Source organism: Protopterus annectens, chromosome 7.part0, assembly GCF_019279795.1.
Source record: "Protopterus annectens isolate FY-2018-M chromosome 7.part0, PAN1.0, whole genome shotgun sequence".
Taxonomy (NCBI): Eukaryota; Metazoa; Chordata; order Ceratodontiformes; family Protopteridae; genus Protopterus; species Protopterus annectens.
In genome coordinates this window covers 508,970,338-508,990,797 of record NC_056739.1, presented here as the reverse complement: position 1 = coordinate 508,990,797, position 20,460 = coordinate 508,970,338, and the positions used below count along the sequence as shown (strand labels likewise).

The following is a 20,460-nucleotide window of genomic DNA, read 5'->3' as shown; positions in this document are numbered from 1 at the left end:
TACATTTATTCTTCCAGGCTTGCTTATTGCTGTTAATATTAGATTCATTACTTCCCTCTTAGGATATCTAATTTTCACACGTTCTACCAACTTAGATTAACATATTTTGCTTTGTTCTTTTTGATGATGCAAAACTACCTCTTTTGAACATGCCTTCCTGTCTTGATACTGCTTATATGGCAAAGAATTTTAACTGTAGTTTCTGCATTCTGGATTTTTACAAAGAAAGTATAATTGTTTACTGAGGACCTATGCTGTCAGCCTTTAAAAAATGTACACGTTTATTCTGATTCTTGATAACAGTTCACAATGGTCTTATTAACTCAAGCATGGATAACCAGTGTTTCTGCTTGCTAATTTTTCATTTGTCACAGTGTTTATAGGACTCACACCACTGAAATGTTTCTAATTCTAGTATAAAAGTTTTGTGACCCTCCTAAAATCCGTGGTGGTTTGCAGTCATTAAAGTCACAGGCTACTTTTACTTCAGATTATTCATACAAATTAGTTTACACTTACTCTGTGTACATTTACGATTGGTATTTCTAATATTTAAAAACTGTCCCTGACTATTTTTTCTTTCTGTCCTGATTTTAGAGATAAGAGATTGAGACCTATGATTACACTATATTTTAACATATTACTTTTATGCACAATTACAGCAACTTTGATAACAGTAATTTATCACTCTTTCTCTGACTTGCTGCAGTCTCAGAATAAGACTAATAAAGTGAGTGTGTTTGAGGAGACAAAATCCCAGACATGGGAGTGCAGGGACTTGCTATCCTACAAAATATTTTGTTTGAATCTGCTGATTGTCTCTGTATGCAATTGTTATTTCTAATCATTACTGCACACTGACAGATTGTGTACTCATTACTTGGCTTTACTAGGCTTGCAGTCAAGGGGACCATTGAGGGCCCTAGCCCAAATTCCCAGCTGCCAGCCAAGCACTGTTTGTTAAGTGACTTGCTTAAAGTAATGCAGTAAGCTATTGAGGGCCGAGGGAATCCAATCACACTCGATAGAACATACAGCTCACACCCCTATCCCTCTGTACAAATGTACCATTTGTCAGACTCAAGGTTTTAGTCTCAAGTTGTGAGAGTTAAGGAAACTAATTTGGGGAGGGGGTAGGAAGGCACAAAGGAAGCAAATTCACATATTTTTTCTTTGATAACATTTTGTTAATAATGACTATAGCTATCCACGGAGTTATTCAAATATTGTTTGACAATTCTGTTTCAGTGAAGTGGAAGAAGAACAGCAGAACATGCTAATACACATGCAGTGAAAATGTTAGTACAATGCTTTATTAAAGAGCTTTCCAGCTGCAAGAAAAAGTACTAGCTACTGCAACAGTAGGAACATTCACTTCCCCTTTCTTGCAGACACTTCCTCAAAAAAATAATTTTCTCTGTATAGACAGATTTTAGTTGTGATTCTTGTGAAAAGTCACCTATATAATAACTGCCATTAAATTTCCTGTATATGTAGTCCTCTTTAGAAGTACTAATCACATTACTTTTCCATTTCCTTAGTGGGTCTGCTGCATTTTAATTACAGCTAAATTTAATTACGTCTTTGTTACCATGGTGGAATAGTAAGCATGTTATATAGTGTTTAAAACAGAAACCAAAACAGGTAGAAAAAGCACATATAAGAAGTAAATGGTTTAAGGTGCTTGCATGCATGTGTGCGTGTGTGAGTTTGTGTGCGTGTGTGTGTGTGTGTGTCTGTGTGTGTGTGTGTGTGTGTGTGTGTGTGTGTGTGTGTGTGTGTGTGTGTGTGTGTGCATGTGTGTGTGTGTGTGTGTGTGTGTGTGTGTGTGTGTGTGTGTGTGTGTGTGTGTGTGTGTGTGTGTGTGTGTGTGTGTGTGTGTGTGTGTGTGTGTGTGTGCATCTATATATATATTTATATAGGTTCACTATCAAAATTTGGAATGGCAGTTACTTAAAACTGGGATGGTCGAATGCATAGTTTCCAGTTTCTGTAACTTTGTTCTGTAAATGTTCAAATCCACCTATTCCACCTTAGTGAATGCTAGTATACATTCACTCATATGGGGTTGACGTTCTGTTTCATACTACAGTGGGGATCGGGAAATTTACCCTTTTCTTCACTGTAGTGTGATATAGGAATATGCAGGGGCCCCTGTAAAACGTTAGTAGAAAATCATGGGAAGTCAAGGTAACCTGAGTAATGTTGATCACATTGAAGTGCAAATTATCGACATTATGGGTATCATTAGGTTGATTAAATAATGTTTGTATTTTAGACATTTTTTTTAGACAAGTGAATACTCGCAGAACTGTGATTCTTAATTTTGATAGTAAACTATATCTATCTATCTATATATATCTATATCTATATATATATATATATATATATATATATATATATATATATATATATATATATATAAGTGTGTGTGTGTGTGTGTGTATGTATAAGTATATGATTTCAGTTTGTAATTATGATGCTTGATGATGGTGAGAGCATAACGACTTGTTGTTCACTAAATTGTGCAATAACTGATATACAATTAGTTGGAAACAGCACTGCAATGGTGTTTTCACTTAGGTCACTGTTGTTTGCATGTGGACTTAATATTCACAAGTTACAGGGATAGTAGGGGCCAAAACTCTACATGTAAAACATTGAAAGATTTGGTGTGATTGTGTTTGTGAGCATGCTGTGTGAGTGGATGTAGGAGGTGGTGAAGGAATTGGAAAAGGAAACTAATTTAGTGTCCCTTTTTTGATCAGGTGTGATTTGGTTATTTGTTTGTTTACTAATGCCTGTTTTACTGGGCTAGCCTGAGTGAGCAGTGCCCTTTTCTGGGGAAGGCTGGGGAGAAAAACTCCATTATACAGACTTCATTTGCATTGTTTCATCATTTAGAATCAGTTTCATTCATGAGCAGCAATTACATTATTCAGACATCAGTTACACAATTTACAGTTATGATTACAAATAACAGTAACCTGGGTTGTATATGAATAACATTTTTTTATGATAAAGAGTTAGAGCAGCCCAAAGAAAGAAAGGAAGGGTGGAGGAACAAGGAAGATAAAGGAGATGAGATGATAGAGGAGGGTTTGCTTCTGATAATAGTACATTCAATTGTGTGCAGCAGAGAGCTATGGCACAAATTCTATACCTATATCAGTACCCATTTAACCAGGGGTGCTTCAGAGACAGAAACATTTAGCAATGTGAAGGTCTCTTAGTAGTCTAAGAATGAATGATGGAGTGAAGAGATGGGATTTTTTCAGGAATGTGCAATATTTTAAAGGCTTTAATTCCCTGTGAGTACAATGGAAAATGATTTAGTCTGAGACAGTTTACTTGTTTTAGAGAGAGGCAGTGATGTCATCTATATTGTTGGTTGGTTGTGAATTTGGCCTGGAATACTAATAGTTTGTAGTGGAGTACCAGTTCTATATTGTCTTTTTTGATGATGCTATATTATAGGTTCATAGTTTTATAGAGTAGTACTTGACTAACTGCTGTTGTGGGCCATTTTAAGGCTAGGTAATTATCCCATGTGAGAATCAAACTCTGCACCCTGTGTCTATTAGGTAAACACCTTAACCATTATGCCAGTCTCCCAACCCCCGACTATTACAGGTAGTTTTTTTTTTTTGAGTTGTCAAGCTAAGGTTCTATGAAGGAGAAAGATTTATCGGTGAGTGTTTGAAGCATGGATAGTGCCTTAGTGGCATATATTAGAGTGGAGTCATCAGTGTATTGTACTATAGTAGACTCTTTGGCAACCACGGTTGTCTTAGGATGGAGCCTTGTGGGACTCTGACAGATATAGGAGGAAAGACGAGAATCTTTCTTGCCATTTCGCTGTTTAGGACCTATTAGTCAGATAACTAAGAAACCAGTTAAGTGAGGATGGTGATAGCCCATAAGAAGAGAATTTAGTTTGGAGAATTTGATGTTTGATTGTGTCAAATGCCTTGGATAGATCCAGAAATAGGCCTTAGGTTAGAAGACCTGACTTTCTACTGTGATTTATTATATCTGTGAATCTTAGAAGGGCAGTAGTTGTACTGTGTTTGGCTCTGAAACCATGTTGTGAGGGAAAGAGGAGGTTATGAGAAGTAATATATGTAGCAAGTTGAGAGCGAATACATCTTTTCTAGATTTTGGATAAGGGTGAGAGAATGGTGACTGGCATATAGTTTATGAGCTTTGTTGATGAGTTACCTTCATGGAGGGGTATTATATCAAAATTTTTCCATAAGATAGGGGAATAATTATTTGGATATTGTGGTTTAATAGAACTGAGACAGGATATGCAAGGTTATCTGCAGCAAGTTTGAGGTATTCTGATGGAGGTTGGTCTGGGGCATAGGATGTTGCCTTAATGGTGCACATGTATTTTTTAATTGTAGACGTTGGCACTGGAAGGAGTGTGATGGTCTGTTGTGGCTTCAATGATTGAGTGGGATGGCTAGAGTTGTAGGAGTATTAATATTGTAGGATGGATATTAGTGTATTCATAAACAGTGAATCAATGATTTGGGAGTTATTGGTTATGGGTAGCATTGTGATGATTTTTCAGGACTGAAGAATGTATTTTTTGATTTCCAAAAGTATTTTTGTGTGTTTGATGGTGAATTTTCAGTGTTACTATAGTAATCTTTTTTGTCCAGTTTTATGAATTGTTTGCTAAGGTTCCTTAACTGCCTGTATTGTTGCCTGTATGTTTAAGACTTGGTTTGTAGCCATGAATTCCAGGCTTTATCTCTAAGCTGCATGAGTTACTTTGCTGTTTTTAGTTAACCAAGAGGCTGGTTTGTTTTTAACTCATTTGGTTCTTAATGACACTTGCTCCATCAGGATATCTACAAAAAATTGTATTTAATATGTTTTCTGCTTCATCAAAAGGAAGAGTTTTAAGTGGAACTCAGTTGATTTAGAACAGGCTGGAAGTAAAAGTTTCTTTATAGAAATTACTGAAGCTTCCAATTGTATTATATTGATGTACCTTGTGGGGCTGTTCGGGGTGTCTGATTATGTACCTTAGCTGGTGATAACTTGGGCTATAGGGTAGGGTGCTATTTATTGCAGCATTGTTTTCAGTGGATGATAGAATCCAGTCTAAAATGGATTCTTTAGATGTGGCTTTGTTAATTCTAGTTGGCATCTCAATCATTTGTGAGAAGCTATATAGCTGAATTGAATCTCTGGGGTTTTCTATGGCTATCTTTTGTCAGTCTATGTTAATGTCTCCTAGCAAGATGGTTTCCAGTGTTATGTTGGCTAAGATCCAGAAGAGGATGTCTTCCAGGATGGGATTCGTGGGAATGATATTACCAGATGATAAGCACTGATTTTTGATGGCTAGAGATTTGTGAGTGTTCAGTCTGAGGTGTGATATGAGAAGTTCAGCATTGCTGAAAGTGGGTATAATATCATGGTAAGTGGAGAGATCTAAAATATTTCTGTAGAAAACAACAGCTCCACCTGCCTTTTTTCTTGATTCTCTCTAGTCTGAGTATATTAGACCTGGTGGGAGTATTTCTAAATCTTTGGTAAGCGGCTTTAACCAGGTTTCTGTGGCTATGAAAGTCAGGGGAGTCATGAGCTTTACATTCATGAACTTTGTTATAGTGACTGCTTAGGTTTCTGTGTAGCATTTTAAGTCCTACATGGCTGGAGAGGTAGTTTGTTGCTGCTTCAGAATGTGTGGGGGATAGTTTGGTAGGTCCTGAGGTTAAATGAGCAGATTCTGGACTGAGATATATATATCCCTTTCCAGTATTATTGCCCAGTAAGCAATATGGCTAGTGAAGAATCACTTACATGTGGACTTAAGTTTATACATGACTTTGGATAAAGGTGCATGTGATGCTTGCTTATTATTCAAGATGCTAATGCAATTAATGTCCAGTAAGCTGGAGGAGATATTTAAGTGTTGTGTGGTAAGTGTAGGTAAGTAGCAATAGGAGATGGACTTGTGATAGCTGGTTGAGACTGTGAGTATAGTGAGAAATGCTAATGAGAGAAGTTGAATTAGTGGCATATTTAGGATTCAGAAGGAAGTATGGATAGGTCACAGTGTATGCTAGGAGAGTGGGGGATATAGTTATAGGTATATGAGATTAATGGGAGGAATAACATCACATCAAACTACATAGCTCTAATAACTTCTGTTATGTATTTAATCAAACTTTTAAGGTGTATTGTAGGTATTTAAAAATCTCCTGTGATTGCTGTCATCCTCTGTTTGTCAATGTTTTTGTATTTGTTTCTGTATGGGCCCCCACTCGGGCATCCACTGAAAATGGGCTACTGCTCAGTCGGACATACCCGGTTAACAACTGTCAAAGTAAATAAATAAATAAATAAATCAAGTAGGGTAAGATGATAAGTATGCTTGATAGGTAGGTGTAGAGCTTGGTAGGTAGGATTGATAGGTAGGTACAGGGACTGATAGGTAGATATGGGGAAATACTGATATGAATGAGGATGGATTTATATGGTGAGAAGTCTGTTAATAGTGTTGAATAGGTATGGTAAGGAAGGGTAGTAAAAAAAAATACTGATTTGTTTCTGTATGGACATAGACAGATTGAGAGTAGAGGTGTATAAGGGGTATAGAGAGATAAAAGGGAGGCTGGGAGATATTATAGAGGAAGAGATGAGAGATATATATACTAATCTAATTATCTAATTGTAATATATGAAAGGATTGCAGGATTAAAGGAAGAGGAAGATTTGCTCAGGAGTGAACCAGAGGTACAGTTGAGGACAGGGTCTTATTAGGAGAAGATATAGTACAAAGCAGTTTGGGAGGGAAAATGACACTTGGAAATGATCCTAAATGATTGATGGATGTAGGGAAGAGAAAATAAAACAGGAGTGTTTCTTTGACAGTAATAACATTTTATTTTGGTAAGGTATAGGGAATGGGTGTCACAAGTGATAGGTGTATGTGGGACGTATAATATTACAGTAAGGTGGGGTGTGTGAAATGGGGGTAAGGAAGGGAACAATGCCAAGCATAGTGTGGATAACTGCAGTAGGCTTTTCACCTTCAGGCTAATTATTACAGAGAACAATCACTTTATACCCAGTACAGAAAAATTAACAAGTAGTCACAAAGTAGAATATGTTTTTTTGTGTGTACAGAATGCAAACACCAAGAAGCTAAGGAGGCAAAGTAGCTGGCTTATCCACTGTAATCTGTTGTTCATGATAAAGGACAGTGGGCAACTAAGTAAGTGGTCCTTAGTGTGCAAGGACTTCTCCTTTGGGAAATATCACAGCCAGTTTATAACACAGGGCAGGCAAGTATTTGATTAGTTAAAATTAAACAACAGCAAGGATCTTCATGTTAACTTGCTTACATTGCACAATGACAATATTATTAGTAAAGAATTTCACAGAGATGTGCCTTGTGGCAGATTTCCTGTTATTTCAGTGTCAAGTAATGATGTATTGACCACAGGCTATTTCACACTAACATTCTCAGTAAAAACTTTCACAGAGGTGTGTCTTGTGGCAGAGGAGAGCTCCTGTTATTTCAAGGTTATTTGTTGAATTGACTGGATGTGTGATTGGTGTTTGTGGTTCCATATTGTGAATATCATCCACTTCAGCTGACAACATATCTGACTGCTATCCTGTATCTATTGACGAAGCATGTAGCTCTGTATACACACACACACACACACACACACACACACACACACACACACACACACACACACACATACACACCCATATCTCTCTGTCTATCTATGGTTTGCAATAAAATTAGGATGCATGTGTAAAAGTTTCAAATATACAAAACTAGCAATTTTAAAAATGTGTTGTCTCCCTTACCAGAATTTGATATGAGCATAGAAGACTTGGGTATATTTAGGAAGCTGGGTTTGCAGATGGTGTGAACACAGCCCCAAACGCAACTTTATGAAATTGTTGGGTTTTGTTATTCTGAAGTCTTTACTGATCACAGTTTTGATATATACATACATATATGTGATCTCTCTCTTTCTTTCTCTCTCGTTCTCTTTCTCTCTCTCTCTCTCTCTCTCTATATATATATATATATATATATATATATATATATAATACATATACACAAACAAACACACGCACATATATCTGTCTATCCATCTGTCTATCTATATATATTTTTTTAGGCCAGCTTCCAAAGGCACTTTGGCATTGGATTCCAAAGATATGGGTCCTGATAGGCAAAGAAATTAACCCCAAAAGAGGGAAGCCCCACTTTAAGAACCACTTATATCTTCTTTTTGTAATATTGGAACACCCATGAATGTTGATGGGGCGCGATCAACTACTCCATGTACAAACAACCCTCTACACCTAACAAAAATTAATAGTTTTTGATAAAAATACCACCAAGATTATTTATACAATTATAAAATGGGATCATGTTCAAATTATTCAACACAGAGCAGAGGTAATGATGCACTATAATTCTTAAGAACAACTGCCAGTGCCAGTACAACACCACATATTTATTTCCATGGCTGCTGTCCACTCTTCTCTTTATACTCATAAATAATAGTTTTATTCTGATGTTGTTCACTGCTAGTTAACCATCTGCACTATTGCTCTATTATAGCTCTTAGCTCACAAGCAAAGATGGAAAAGTGAATTAAATATGACTGGTTATATTTTAAGAGTCATATATGCACACCATACATCATATTAAACTACATGTATGAAGCACACAAATACAGTGTATTGTTATTTAGATGGTTGTATCAATTTGTATTTTTTCTTTAAAATACCCTTGCTGAAGTCTTTGAATAATACTGTCATTCATTTCTGTCAACTATGATCAGATCAAAGATCATTTTATAAACCACTTAACAGGTGTCAGGCAATTTAGTATGCATGATGTAATGTATGCAAGGATGCAACCATGACATGACCTGGCAAATGTAATTCTTCAGCAGCAATGCATATGCTTGCCAGGCAGCTGGCACAGAGGTTAAGGCTGTTGTAGTTTCTGTGGTCCAGGGTTTTATTCCTTCATCCCTTCTTTGCCTACTTTGTGACCTTAAACAAGACACCTAACCAGATATTGTCCCCAAGCTGTCTGTGAAAAGGAACTGTGCATCCAGTGGGCCTGCCTGGTTAACAAATAGTTATTATTATTATTATTATTATTATTATTATTATTAATAACAGAAGATGAGAATTCAGAATACTACATACAGAGTGGAACACAATGCAAAGTAAAAGCAATAGTCAAATAATGATGTGAGTATTCAAATGCTCACATGGAATACAAACTTATGCAGGACCAAACCGAATCATCTTGAAACTAGTATGAGCTGTTTGTTAGTTAATATTATACCATGGTCGTATTATAATTTTTCATATTATAATTTTTATAATTATTCAAACTGTGCCTGAACTCAGCCCACAAGTTTTTATGGTCTCACAGAGCAAAGCCTAGAATAGCATTAGACAGTCAAGAACTGATATGCAGATAAAGACAATGATGACAATTCAATCGGTACAGAGTCATAAATACATTTTGTAAATTAACATAGTGGTTCTCCATGGATAATGCAGTAGCATAAGAACTTACCAAAACAGTAGATGTCTCACCGAGCACTGTTGCAGTATTCCTGACATATGGCTTGTTCCTGCTGATGTCTGGCTGGAGTACCAAAGCTTTACTTTCCATAGATCATATGTCCAATGCATGACATCATCTTGTGTGCATTGCTATATAAAGACAGATATAAAGACAGATGTACAAGCATGGATCCTCAGACTATCTCAAAGCCACCAGCCTGAAGACTACTGAGAGAAGAGACTGGTCAGCTAGGAAGAGTGTAGCTTGAATTGGTATGAAAACTCCCCCATACTCACGGGAAAGAGAGCTAAGGATGGAAATGAGAAAAAGAAGAGGGGAGGGAGAATGGGATGGAATACTGCAATCAGTAGAACATTTACTGTTATGGTAAATTTTTACACAACTATGCTATGTCCTGACTGAAATATGGGTGATTCCCAGAGTTGAAGGATGTAGGAAGGGTGGTTGGTTATTGAGAAGAAGAGCTGTCAAGCAGACCAGACAGAACTGCCCATGCAACAGCTGCACTAGACCTGGAGAAAGAGTATATTTTGTAATGCTTGGTAAAGATGTGTAAAGAAGACCAAGTGAGTGTCTCCCAGATAGACCTGGAGTCTATTCCTTTGTGAAAAGCTCCCGAGGAAGCAACTACCCCAGTGGAATGTGCTTTAGGGCAACAAGGTATTACCATGATTTGAGTTGCAGAAAGAGCCTTTGAAATCAAGTTGCAGTAGTGTTTTGTGACTGACTGTCTCAACTTTGAGGATATAAATGATACAAACTGGTCAGTCTTTCTGAAGGATTTAGTTTTGTCCAGGTAAAATCTGAGTTGCCTGTGACTGTCCAAAGAATATAAGACCCCCCTCCCACATTTTGGGATTGGGAAAAAAAGGTGGGAAGATGAATGGATTGACTGAGAGACATCTCACTGACTACTGTAAGCATGAATGATGGCTTAGTCCTGAGAGTCACCCCATCTTTGTGAAAAATAAAAAAGGGGAATGGCCATGACAGTTTGAAGTTCAGACACCCTTGCAGAGGTGAGGGCCAAGAGGAAAATGGTTTTCCAAGTGAATAATTTTAGAGAACCAGACAAAATCTGGTTTAAAGGGGGGAAGTGTGGGCTTTTCTCACACAAAAATAATATCCCAAGGAGGAGGGATGAGTTTCTTTGGGAGGGTTAAGATGCTGAACTCCCATAAGGAAAAGCTTGACCTCTGTTCTAGCCATAAATGGAGACCTAGTAGAGAAGCAGGCATTGATAGCAGATAAGTGTTTTTTATATGTGAGGAGGCTAAGCCTGATCAAAGAAGTTCACAGCAGTATTGCAATAACTTAGTGATCTGTGCTAAGAGAGGATAATGACTGTCTAGAGCACCAGAAAGAAAACCTTTTCCACTTTGCAGTGTAAGATTTACTAGTAATGTGTCTGCTAGCCTGCCGTAGGGCTTGTATAACTTCCTCAGAAAAGAGATGGCTTTGAGGAATTAAAATCCTAACATACATAGGGTTATGCTGAGGGAAGGAAGATTTGGGTGGAGCAGCAATCCTTTTTGATGAGTTATCAGGTCTGACTATATTGGAATTCTCCTGTAATTTCTATTTGCCAAATGAAAGAGCAAGGGGGAAGCCAGTTTGGGCCTTGAGAAGAATTATTTGAAGAAGAGGCAGAGGAGAGAAGCATAGTGGAACTTCCCTGTCCACTGGAAAGCAAAGGCATCTGTCATCCAGGCTGTGGGACAAGGGTCCCTGGTGCAGAACTGGGGTAACTGATGATTGCTTGTTGAAGCAAAGAGATCTATCTGAGGAGTGCCATACTGAAGGGTGATGCTGTGGAACACTTCTCTGATCAAGGTCCATTCATGTGGGTCTTCCAGGGACCATCTTAAGCAGTCTGCTGGTTCATTGTCTTAAGAAGGGATGCATGAAGCTGTGAATATGATGTTTATTTGTGCTGCCACGTTCCATGCCTCCTGAGCAAACATGCACAGCTAGTAAGACCTGGTGCCTTCCTGTCTGTTTATGTATCACATGATTGTAGTGTTCACTGTATACACCTGGAGTGGTCCTGGTCTTCAACAGTGGGTAAAAATCTGAAGAGATTGCAGAACAGCTCTCATATCTTTCAGACTGATATGTTATTTCAGGAACTGAGGTTACCATTTTTCCTGTATTCACTGTGAGTCTGTCTGTACCCCCCATGCCTTGTCTGAGGTGTCCATGTGAACCTGTTGAAGAGGAGCAGGAGATGTGAAAAATAATCCTGGGTTGAGGATGACCTGTCCTTTTCACCAAATAAACTCCTTCTTGAGGCAAGGGAAGACAGTAATCAGGGTATCCAGTGACTGGCAATGCTGGAACTACAGAGACTTCAGTTACCATTGGATTTTCCTTATGTGGAGTATGGTTGGGGGAATATAGGAATGTTAGCTGCCATGAATCCCAAAGTCCTTAACATCTCCATTTCAGAGCAACGGGTTGCAGATGAGAGACCTTGGAAGTAAATGGACAGACTGAGAACCTTCTCCAAGGGAAGGGAGGAATGCAGTTTCTTTTTCTCTAGTCTGAGTCCCAGAAACACCAGGTCCTATATGGAACCATGTGTGACTTTTTTGTTGTTTATAGTGAAACCCAGATCTGTCAGAGGATGGAGGGTGAAATGAAGATGATGAAGAAGGGAAATTATTTTATATATTTTTTTATTTTATATTTGTTTACCGGGAAAGTCTGACTGGGCAAAATACCAGTTTTCAGCAGAGGCCCGGGAAGAAAAGCTCCACAAACACAATAGAAAATGTTACATAGATAAGATACAAAGAGACAAACATAAGTTACATAGCAACAAATAATCAAACTTTAACAAAGCAGTAGTACATGGATACATTGTAGTTTTCCCTGTATCTAGAAATTCAAAGTTTAGCAAAGCAGGAATATGTGGATACATAGCAGTTTTCCTTGTACGTAGAGATTTTGACAGAGGCATTGCAGAGGTTGTATATGCCATGAGTACAGCAAGATTGTTGGTTTAGCAGTTTATAGAGTATCAGGATGGCAAGAAGGGGAAATTTAGATGGAGAATCCTAAAAGGTAGTACAAATATAATGAAGTAGTGAATGGAAAGAAGCATTGGCAGAGCCAAATATTGGTTAGATGACTTCTGAGTATTTTTTAAAGTGAGTGACAGAAAGCTACCAGAGGTACTAGGCACGTTGTGAGCACTCTTGGGACTGTGGAAAGACCAAAAAGTAGAGCAGTAAACTGAAAAGGTGAAAAAACAGAGAAAAACCTGAGGAGTCCCCTGCAAAAATAATGAATGGGAATATGTAAGCAGACATCCTTCATATCTAATGATACTAAGAAAGCCTGTGGGAGGATGAAAGGTAAAAAGTCTGAAGAGAGAGCATTCAGATAGATTCTAGCTGCAAGTAGATGTTCAGAATACACAGGTCTAGAATGGGTTTCCACTGCCCTTCTTTTCTTGGGATTAGAAAATCCTGGAGTAAAACTATTTCCCCATGAATTCTTTTGGGACTTGATTAATGGTACCCTAATTCAAGAAGTCTTGAATAATGGGGTTCAGAAGGGATACTTGATTTTGAAGAGGTCGTGGCATGCCTCTCAGAGGGGAGATGTTTTCCAAGTAACCATCCATGATGATGGAGGGGACCCACTTCTCTATGGTAATAGCCTCCCTTCTGGCCATGGAGAGGAAAAAGCCATTGAGAAAGAGGAGTAATGGGGCTGAAGATAGGGAGAGTGATGTTGCAATGGTAGTCATGGGTTTCTGCCTACAAAGGGTGGCCTCCCAGGTGCAGGTTCCCTTTGGGATTTTTCAGAGTATCTTTTCTTAAGGATTTTCCTTTGTTTCTGAGTTATCCTAGGGTCCCTTCTAATGAAAGAGGTAGATTTAGCTGGGTAGTTATTTTGGTATCTAGGAAATGAGGAAAGCAGAAATTGTAGACAGTCTTTTGTGGTATTGGATAGTTTTGAACAAGCTTGCTACCTGAGGGCCAAATAACCAGTCTTTGTCCAAAGGTGAATCTGGATTTTTTTATTTAAAATCCTCAAGCATAGGGTGACTGCAAAGCCATGCATATCTGAGGATAACAGATCCAGGGGCAGCTGCCCTTGAATAAGTGTCCACAGGAGCAGCCCTAGGTCAACTGGTGCCCTAGGCAAAAGGGCTCCATGGCACCCCCCACCACATTACCTGGTGCCCCCATCCTGGTCTACCTATACCAAATAAATACTGGAAAAGTGCCCCTGCTAGACTGGCGCCCTAGGCGGCCACCTAGTTGGCCTATGCCTAAGGCCGGCTATGAGTGTCCATAGCATCATAACTATGCCTAATACTGTGTCTGACAATCTGAATGGCCTGCCAAAGTAAGACCTGCATATGATGCTTAGAGTCTGCTGTAGGGAGATCCAAGATAACTTTGTTTAAGGAGTTAAAAACAGAAATAGAATAGTTTGTCATTTGAGTCTGGTAATTATTTGTCTTAAAGGCGAGGATAGCAGAGGTGTAACCCTTCTTTCCCCTCTATCGATAGTCCTATATTTGACTGTAGGTAGGATATTAGTAAAGGGCAGTAAGTGAGAGGGCTTATCTGAATACAGAGAAACTGCTGAAGGGTGTACCACCATGTTTTTATATAGATACTTTAGGTCAACAGTAACCTTGTAAAACATGTCTAGTCTTTTGGGAAATGGAGATTGAGAGTCAGGCACAGAAGATATGGACTGAAAAATATGATGGAAAAGGAGGAAGGAGGGACCAAAAAAGGGGCTGGGGTATTCACCTCCAAGAGGGTGTAATACTTCTTATAAATATCAGAGATCTGTGTGGATTGCCAATCAAAGCTTTTTCTCATGCTTTGTATAGTGTCACTTAAAGAAGCTTCCTCAGTTTTGGAATCAGAGGAAAGGGAGTCTCCTTTGTTAGATGAGATTTGGCCTGGAGACTGTAGCTGAGAGGAATGATTCAGAGAATGGTCAGAGTCATAGTCCTGCTCCTCAACAGAGAAAGAGGAAACTACGTAGGTTTAGAGGAGTAACCTGTGGTTGTGGTGACCCAAATGAGGGTGGTCTGAAACACAAAACAACTTTGAATAATCCTTATGAAATGTCCATCCACTCCTTCTTTCTAACTGCAACAGGCAACTCAGAAGTAGCCTAAAGTACTGTGGGCTCTGTATTCTCAGCGGGTATGTTGGAGTCAGAAACACTGGACTGTGGATCGGTTTGAGGCTTCATAAGTATTTTCTTTGGCAGCAAAGGAATGTCTAAATATGCAAAGTTATTCATCTTGAACTGGGCCAAGCATTTAAGATGCTGGACTTCAAGAAAGGTGTTGACAGCAGACAGTCTAGACCTAAGGGTTTTGGAGCAAATGATTTGCAGATAGAATAAGATTTCTGATCACGTTCTGGGCCTAGGAAAAAAAGACAGTTAGTCTGCAAATCCTTATATGGAATCTGCCTACCAAGCTGAAATCTACTACTTTAACAAAATATCATGAGATAAAAAGAAAGGTTCCCCGATGGGGCAATTATCTGGATAAACAAATGAAGCAAAAGTATCAATGAACAAACAACGAACAGTCCAATAAATGGACAACCTGTGTTTGGGCTGGCAGCAAGATAGTCTGAGGATCCATGTTTGTATGTCCATCTTTATACCCCAATATGTATAAGCTGAGACATCAGACATACTACCTAAGGAAAGTAAAGCTTTCATAGCAGGCTGGATATCAGCAGTGGCAACTCATATGTCAGGAATACTCAACAGTGATTTCAGTCAGGATGTCAGTAAGCATTGTATGGAGTGCTGTGAATTGTTAAGCACTTTTACCTTAAAGGTTGTAGTGCAGAGAGCACTGTGATTACACTTAAACATGGCTAAATTACATTCTGGACAAAAAAAAACACTTCTGGATCACGAAGTATCCAAATAGAAGCTCTAACAAGAAAAAAAAACACAAAAAAGGAAGCAGCCAAACTGGATTAAATTGTCCTTTACTGGGTTCTGGTACCTCGGCCTTCGCCTTCACATGTAAGGACAATTTAATCCAGTTTGGTTGCTTCCTTTTTTGTGTTTTTTTTCTTTTTAAATTACATTCTGGTTCAGCTCTGCCATAGTGAGAAACCAGACCTTAATAATGCTTAGAAATGTGCTTTACAACTGTTAATGCATTGTTAAGGTTGGGTCTGCACTAAAAGCAGACAGTGCTGACCAGTGGGTAGCAGCATGGCATGAAACAGCTTCTTTCAACTACTGTTTCTGCTTGCTGTCTGCTGAAGTAGACAGTACTTTTGTTACATCTGCTTCCCTTAGACAGGGAATATGCAAGGATTTCAATCACTTCCCCACTGCTTTATCAGCTTACAAATCTGACAGAACACATCATGGTTTTGTTTGTTTTTCTTACCTTTACATTAGTTTGAAGTACATGGAGCAGATAAATCTCTCTGCACTACAAATGATTATGATCAGATCTCCGATCCTATGTACATATTGTGTGTTCTTGACATGGATCCCAATTCACCTTTCAAGCTTTGTTCTCACGGGGAATGTCTTGGCTTCCATGTCTCCAACACATAATAAGTAAGTTACAAGTCAGACCGCGGTGGTGGTGCTGCGGTAGCGTTGTCGCCTCACAGTAAGACGCTGTCCAACTTGATTCTCAGCTAGAGCGTCTTCTGCATGGAGACATGCGTGAATGGGCGTACCTTCGTTGAAGGTTGTGCGTCAGGGCTGGCAACGCGGCATGTAAAAATCAACTGCCAATCATTAGCAGACCGGAGTTCCGCTGTGGCGACCCCTAACCGGGAAAAGCCGAAAGCAACAACAATCAGTGACTTGATCATAATCCAGTATGTTAAGCACCATTCAGAGTTGCTATGCTGTAGTCTCACACTAAAGCAAAACTAAGGTAAAAAAACACTTTAGAACTTGTAATACACTTCACGCTGCTGCATTTTGTTTTGTGAGTGGCAGCAGAAAGTGCATTAGAGCTTTAAATGATGTTGTAGGATAAAAGATACAATCTGCTTCTTTCTGCTGTCACAGCGTGTGAGGTTACTGCATGTTCTTGCATTACTTTTTTTCTTTCTCTTGTAGTTCAGTGGAGCGGCTGAAGTTCCATGTACTACAATGAATTGTATGACACCACCATTAAATGTGTTACAGCTTTGAAAACTGTAAAACTCTTAGTGGTTTTACTCTTTATCACTGTCTAGCATTATGTTTTACAAAGATTTACAACTGGGTGTTTCATTCTAATCATAACCTATTAGTTATATATTCTTGAAACAGATGTGAAGATTCACCTTCCAAGCTTTGTTTTCACTCTGCTCTTGAGGTGAATTTCTTGGCATCCATTTCTCGAACATGTAACAATGTATAGTCAAAACTTTCTAGTTCATTATAATTTCCAAGCATAATAGTTCTTTTTTTTGTCATTCGTATTGTTGACTAATTTCTCCTGTGCTCTGCTTTCACTTGTCTTCTTTTTAAAACTGATTTATTCATTTTTTTTCCTTTCACTTATTCTCTGACAAATAATGAACTATTTGATTTGACACTCCTATTTTCCTGCACAATTCAAGCCACATACATGATTCACAAAATAAATAGCTTGCAAGGCATTTATTCACTAGAGCACTACAGATGTGCACAATGAAAAAAGAAAATTATGGTTAATAATTGTACTTGGTTTTCATGCATTTACAGTTCAAGCACATTTATAAATTAGAGATTCTGACATTTGTCTCTCAGGATAAATGTTTTCATGAGTATTATGAAAAATCATCATACACAGCACAGAACAGCAGTGCTTTGATAAACAAACAATAGTTTCAATAATAACCACTTCACACATGACTTATAAAAGTATCCGATTCACCACTGTACTTTTTCAGATTATAAAATGGAATGATGCAACTACATTACCAAGAACCATTTTATTGTGTTGAGTGAAGTAAGCATCCTTCATTATTATTTTACTGCATAGTAGCAGTATCTTTTCAGTTGTGTGTGTTTTAATGGCTTTTTCCTAATCTCTTAAGAGCATATACTGAGAGATGTAAACATATATGTATATCCCATCGCAGCACAGAGTCCCCACACTCCATCTAAACTAATATGTATGTGTGTGTGTGTGTGTGTGTGCGCGCGCGCGTGTGTGTGTGTGTGTGTGTGTGTGTGTGTGTGTGTGTGTGTGTGTGTGTATACACACACACACACACACACACACACACACACACACGCACACACACACACAGGGCCTCCCCATGTTGGGGGCTGTGCTCCAACGCTACTTTATATAAGCACACAGACACTGGACAGCTGTGGATAAGAGAAGAAAGGGATACAGCTGCTTATTTTCAATATTTTCCTCCATAATTATAACATCCTTAGGAAGAAAAAGTCAAACAAATATGAAAACATGAACTCCATTTCCCAAAAGATACATACATATACATATCCTAACAATACAGAATTCAATCAAATGCATCACTCATTGGGATGAAAAAACAAAAAGAAGTATTAAAATGGGATTCTATGAACTTGTCTCTCTCTCTCTCTCTTTTTATAACACACACACACACACACACACACACACACACACACACACACAAACACACGTACAAACTTTTGCAGACACAAACACACACACACATACACATTTTAGATATTCAAAATCTTTGTTTGAATGCGTGAAAAGACAATACAATGTGTACATCATTCATAAATTTTTAACTTAATTTCCTTTGAATTATATATTTTCATACTTCATTTTTTGTACTAGTGTCATTTAAGTTGCGCACTTCTCTCGTTGCTTTGTGCAATGACCTGTTTGGACAAACTAGAGAGATATATAATATAGTTTATGATAGTTATTAAAAAAATCATCTTTCCTTAAGCAAAGTGTTCCTTATCAAAGAATAATTGAAGTATGCGTGGTTATTAATGGAGGTACGCTACCTGAAAGCATTCTGAAAACTGTTCTGCCATTCTCTCATATATATTGCTCACAAATAATACAACTGAAGCAAACAAAGCAAAAAAAAAACATATAAATATAATTTGCTGTTTCTCACTTACCAGAAAATAAAGTGAGTACAAGAATCCAGAGGCTTTTCATTGTGTTGAAGTCTTGTGCTGCTGAGATGACTGAAACATTTCCTTGCTGTTTTTGTGGTCATATGAGGCAAGTAACAGTTCCTCTTTCTTACTGTAGTAGTGTGCTAAGATACCATTATGATGGTTCAGTTCAGTAAAGTACAATTACATAGATTTAATATAGACATGCTGAACTTCAAGCAGCCCTGGTACAGTAGCACATTTAACTGCATTTCATCAATGTTATTCAGAGATCCTTTCCTTTATAACAATGAATGAGGAACTTGAACTCTCTTTAGAGAATTCAATAATGTTTGCTTTTATTATACTACACGTCTTTGTTTTCCTTCTTAATATTGTCTTAGGCCACTGAGTAAAGATGTTTTCTGGCAAGTCAGACATAATGCATCTGTTTCAGATAGTAACAAGAACCATATCCAAGTTTCTATCTGACAAAAATGTATCATTTTAACTCTAAACTTGAAAGTGTCATGTTTTGTAAAACTTATATAATCACGGGGACTAAGAACTTAATATTATTCTGACAGTTACTACTCAGCGGAAACGTAACCGCTCTGAAGTAAAAAAGTTTTGAAAAGCAGCACATGTTCAAGTAATATTGCCATATAATGCCCATCATGTAATGATATGTGTGATAGCAGTGTGAGTCACTGATACAGTATCGGAAAAACAGTTTACTGTGGAGCAGAGGAGTTGTACCATTTGTGTAATACTCATAACGTTACTGAGCAGCACTGTCCCCAGAACTGTCCAGTCCGAGCATTATCTTCATTTGGGGTTGCTAGTGTTTGCTTTATCCATTTTAAGGGAAATAGCAGGCAGAGATAAGAGGATGTGTATGCTGTGTGTGAATTATCATTGTCTTCCACCTACCATTCAGCACCATGCTAACACAAATTGCAGGTGGTAATGGAAGCATCAGCAATCCAGCATGCACCACATTTGTGAAAAAAACAGTAGAGTAACGAGCCAAAATGATGTCTCCTAAACACTTTAATAACTGATAAGTGCTTTTGGCTTACTAAAATTGGAAAAAGGTTTATGATTTTAGTAAGACGAAAGCACATATCAGTTATTAAAGTGTTTTGGAGACATCATTTTGGCCCATTACTCTATTGTTTTTTCAGTTTGTTTTTAGTGTTTTAGTTGATGCAACAAATTTGTGCCAGGAAAAAAGCAAACGCTAGCAGGACCCAATGAAGATAAAAAAAATCCAGTATCCTCAGATCACAGTGTGCTGCTATATCATTTAAGACAAGTAACAGAAGTAGCAATCATACGCCATATGCCATCCCAGTGCTATAAGGAAAGTATGCAATGGTAAAGTGGGGGGACTCCAGATTGAGACAAAAGTATTTCTAACCCATGGTAGATAACTACACCAGGTAAGGAAGTCAAGCACAGGCATAATTCATGCTACTACAGATCAAGCAAGATGCCATGTGGAAATGGTATGGTTTGTAAACTCAAGACAGACAGATAGCAGCACTTCATAACCTTTATGCAGTGATATATATGTACATCTATATACATATGTAGATATATATATATATATATATATATATATATATATATATATATATACACACACACACACACACACACACACACACACACACACACACACACACACACATATATATATATATATAGACAGGCAGATAGATTTTCATGCATATTGGATAAACCCCAATAATCTCATAATGTTGAACATGTCAAATACCGTACGA

General features: G+C 38.0%; 1 protein-coding gene across 1 annotated transcript in view; it reads right to left on the bottom strand.

Moving 5' to 3' along the window:
• LOC122806571 (transmembrane domain-containing protein TMIGD3-like) overlaps positions 1-18,919 on the bottom strand; it is a 270,705-nt gene extending 251,786 nt beyond the window's left edge. The window contains exon 1 of the mRNA XM_044077108.1: positions 18,692-18,919. Coding sequence (XP_043933043.1) covers positions 18,692-18,731 — 40 coding nt within the window. The 5' untranslated portion in view covers positions 18,732-18,919. The remainder of the gene's footprint in view (positions 1-18,691) is intronic.
• Positions 18,920-20,460: the final 1,541 nt, after the last annotated feature.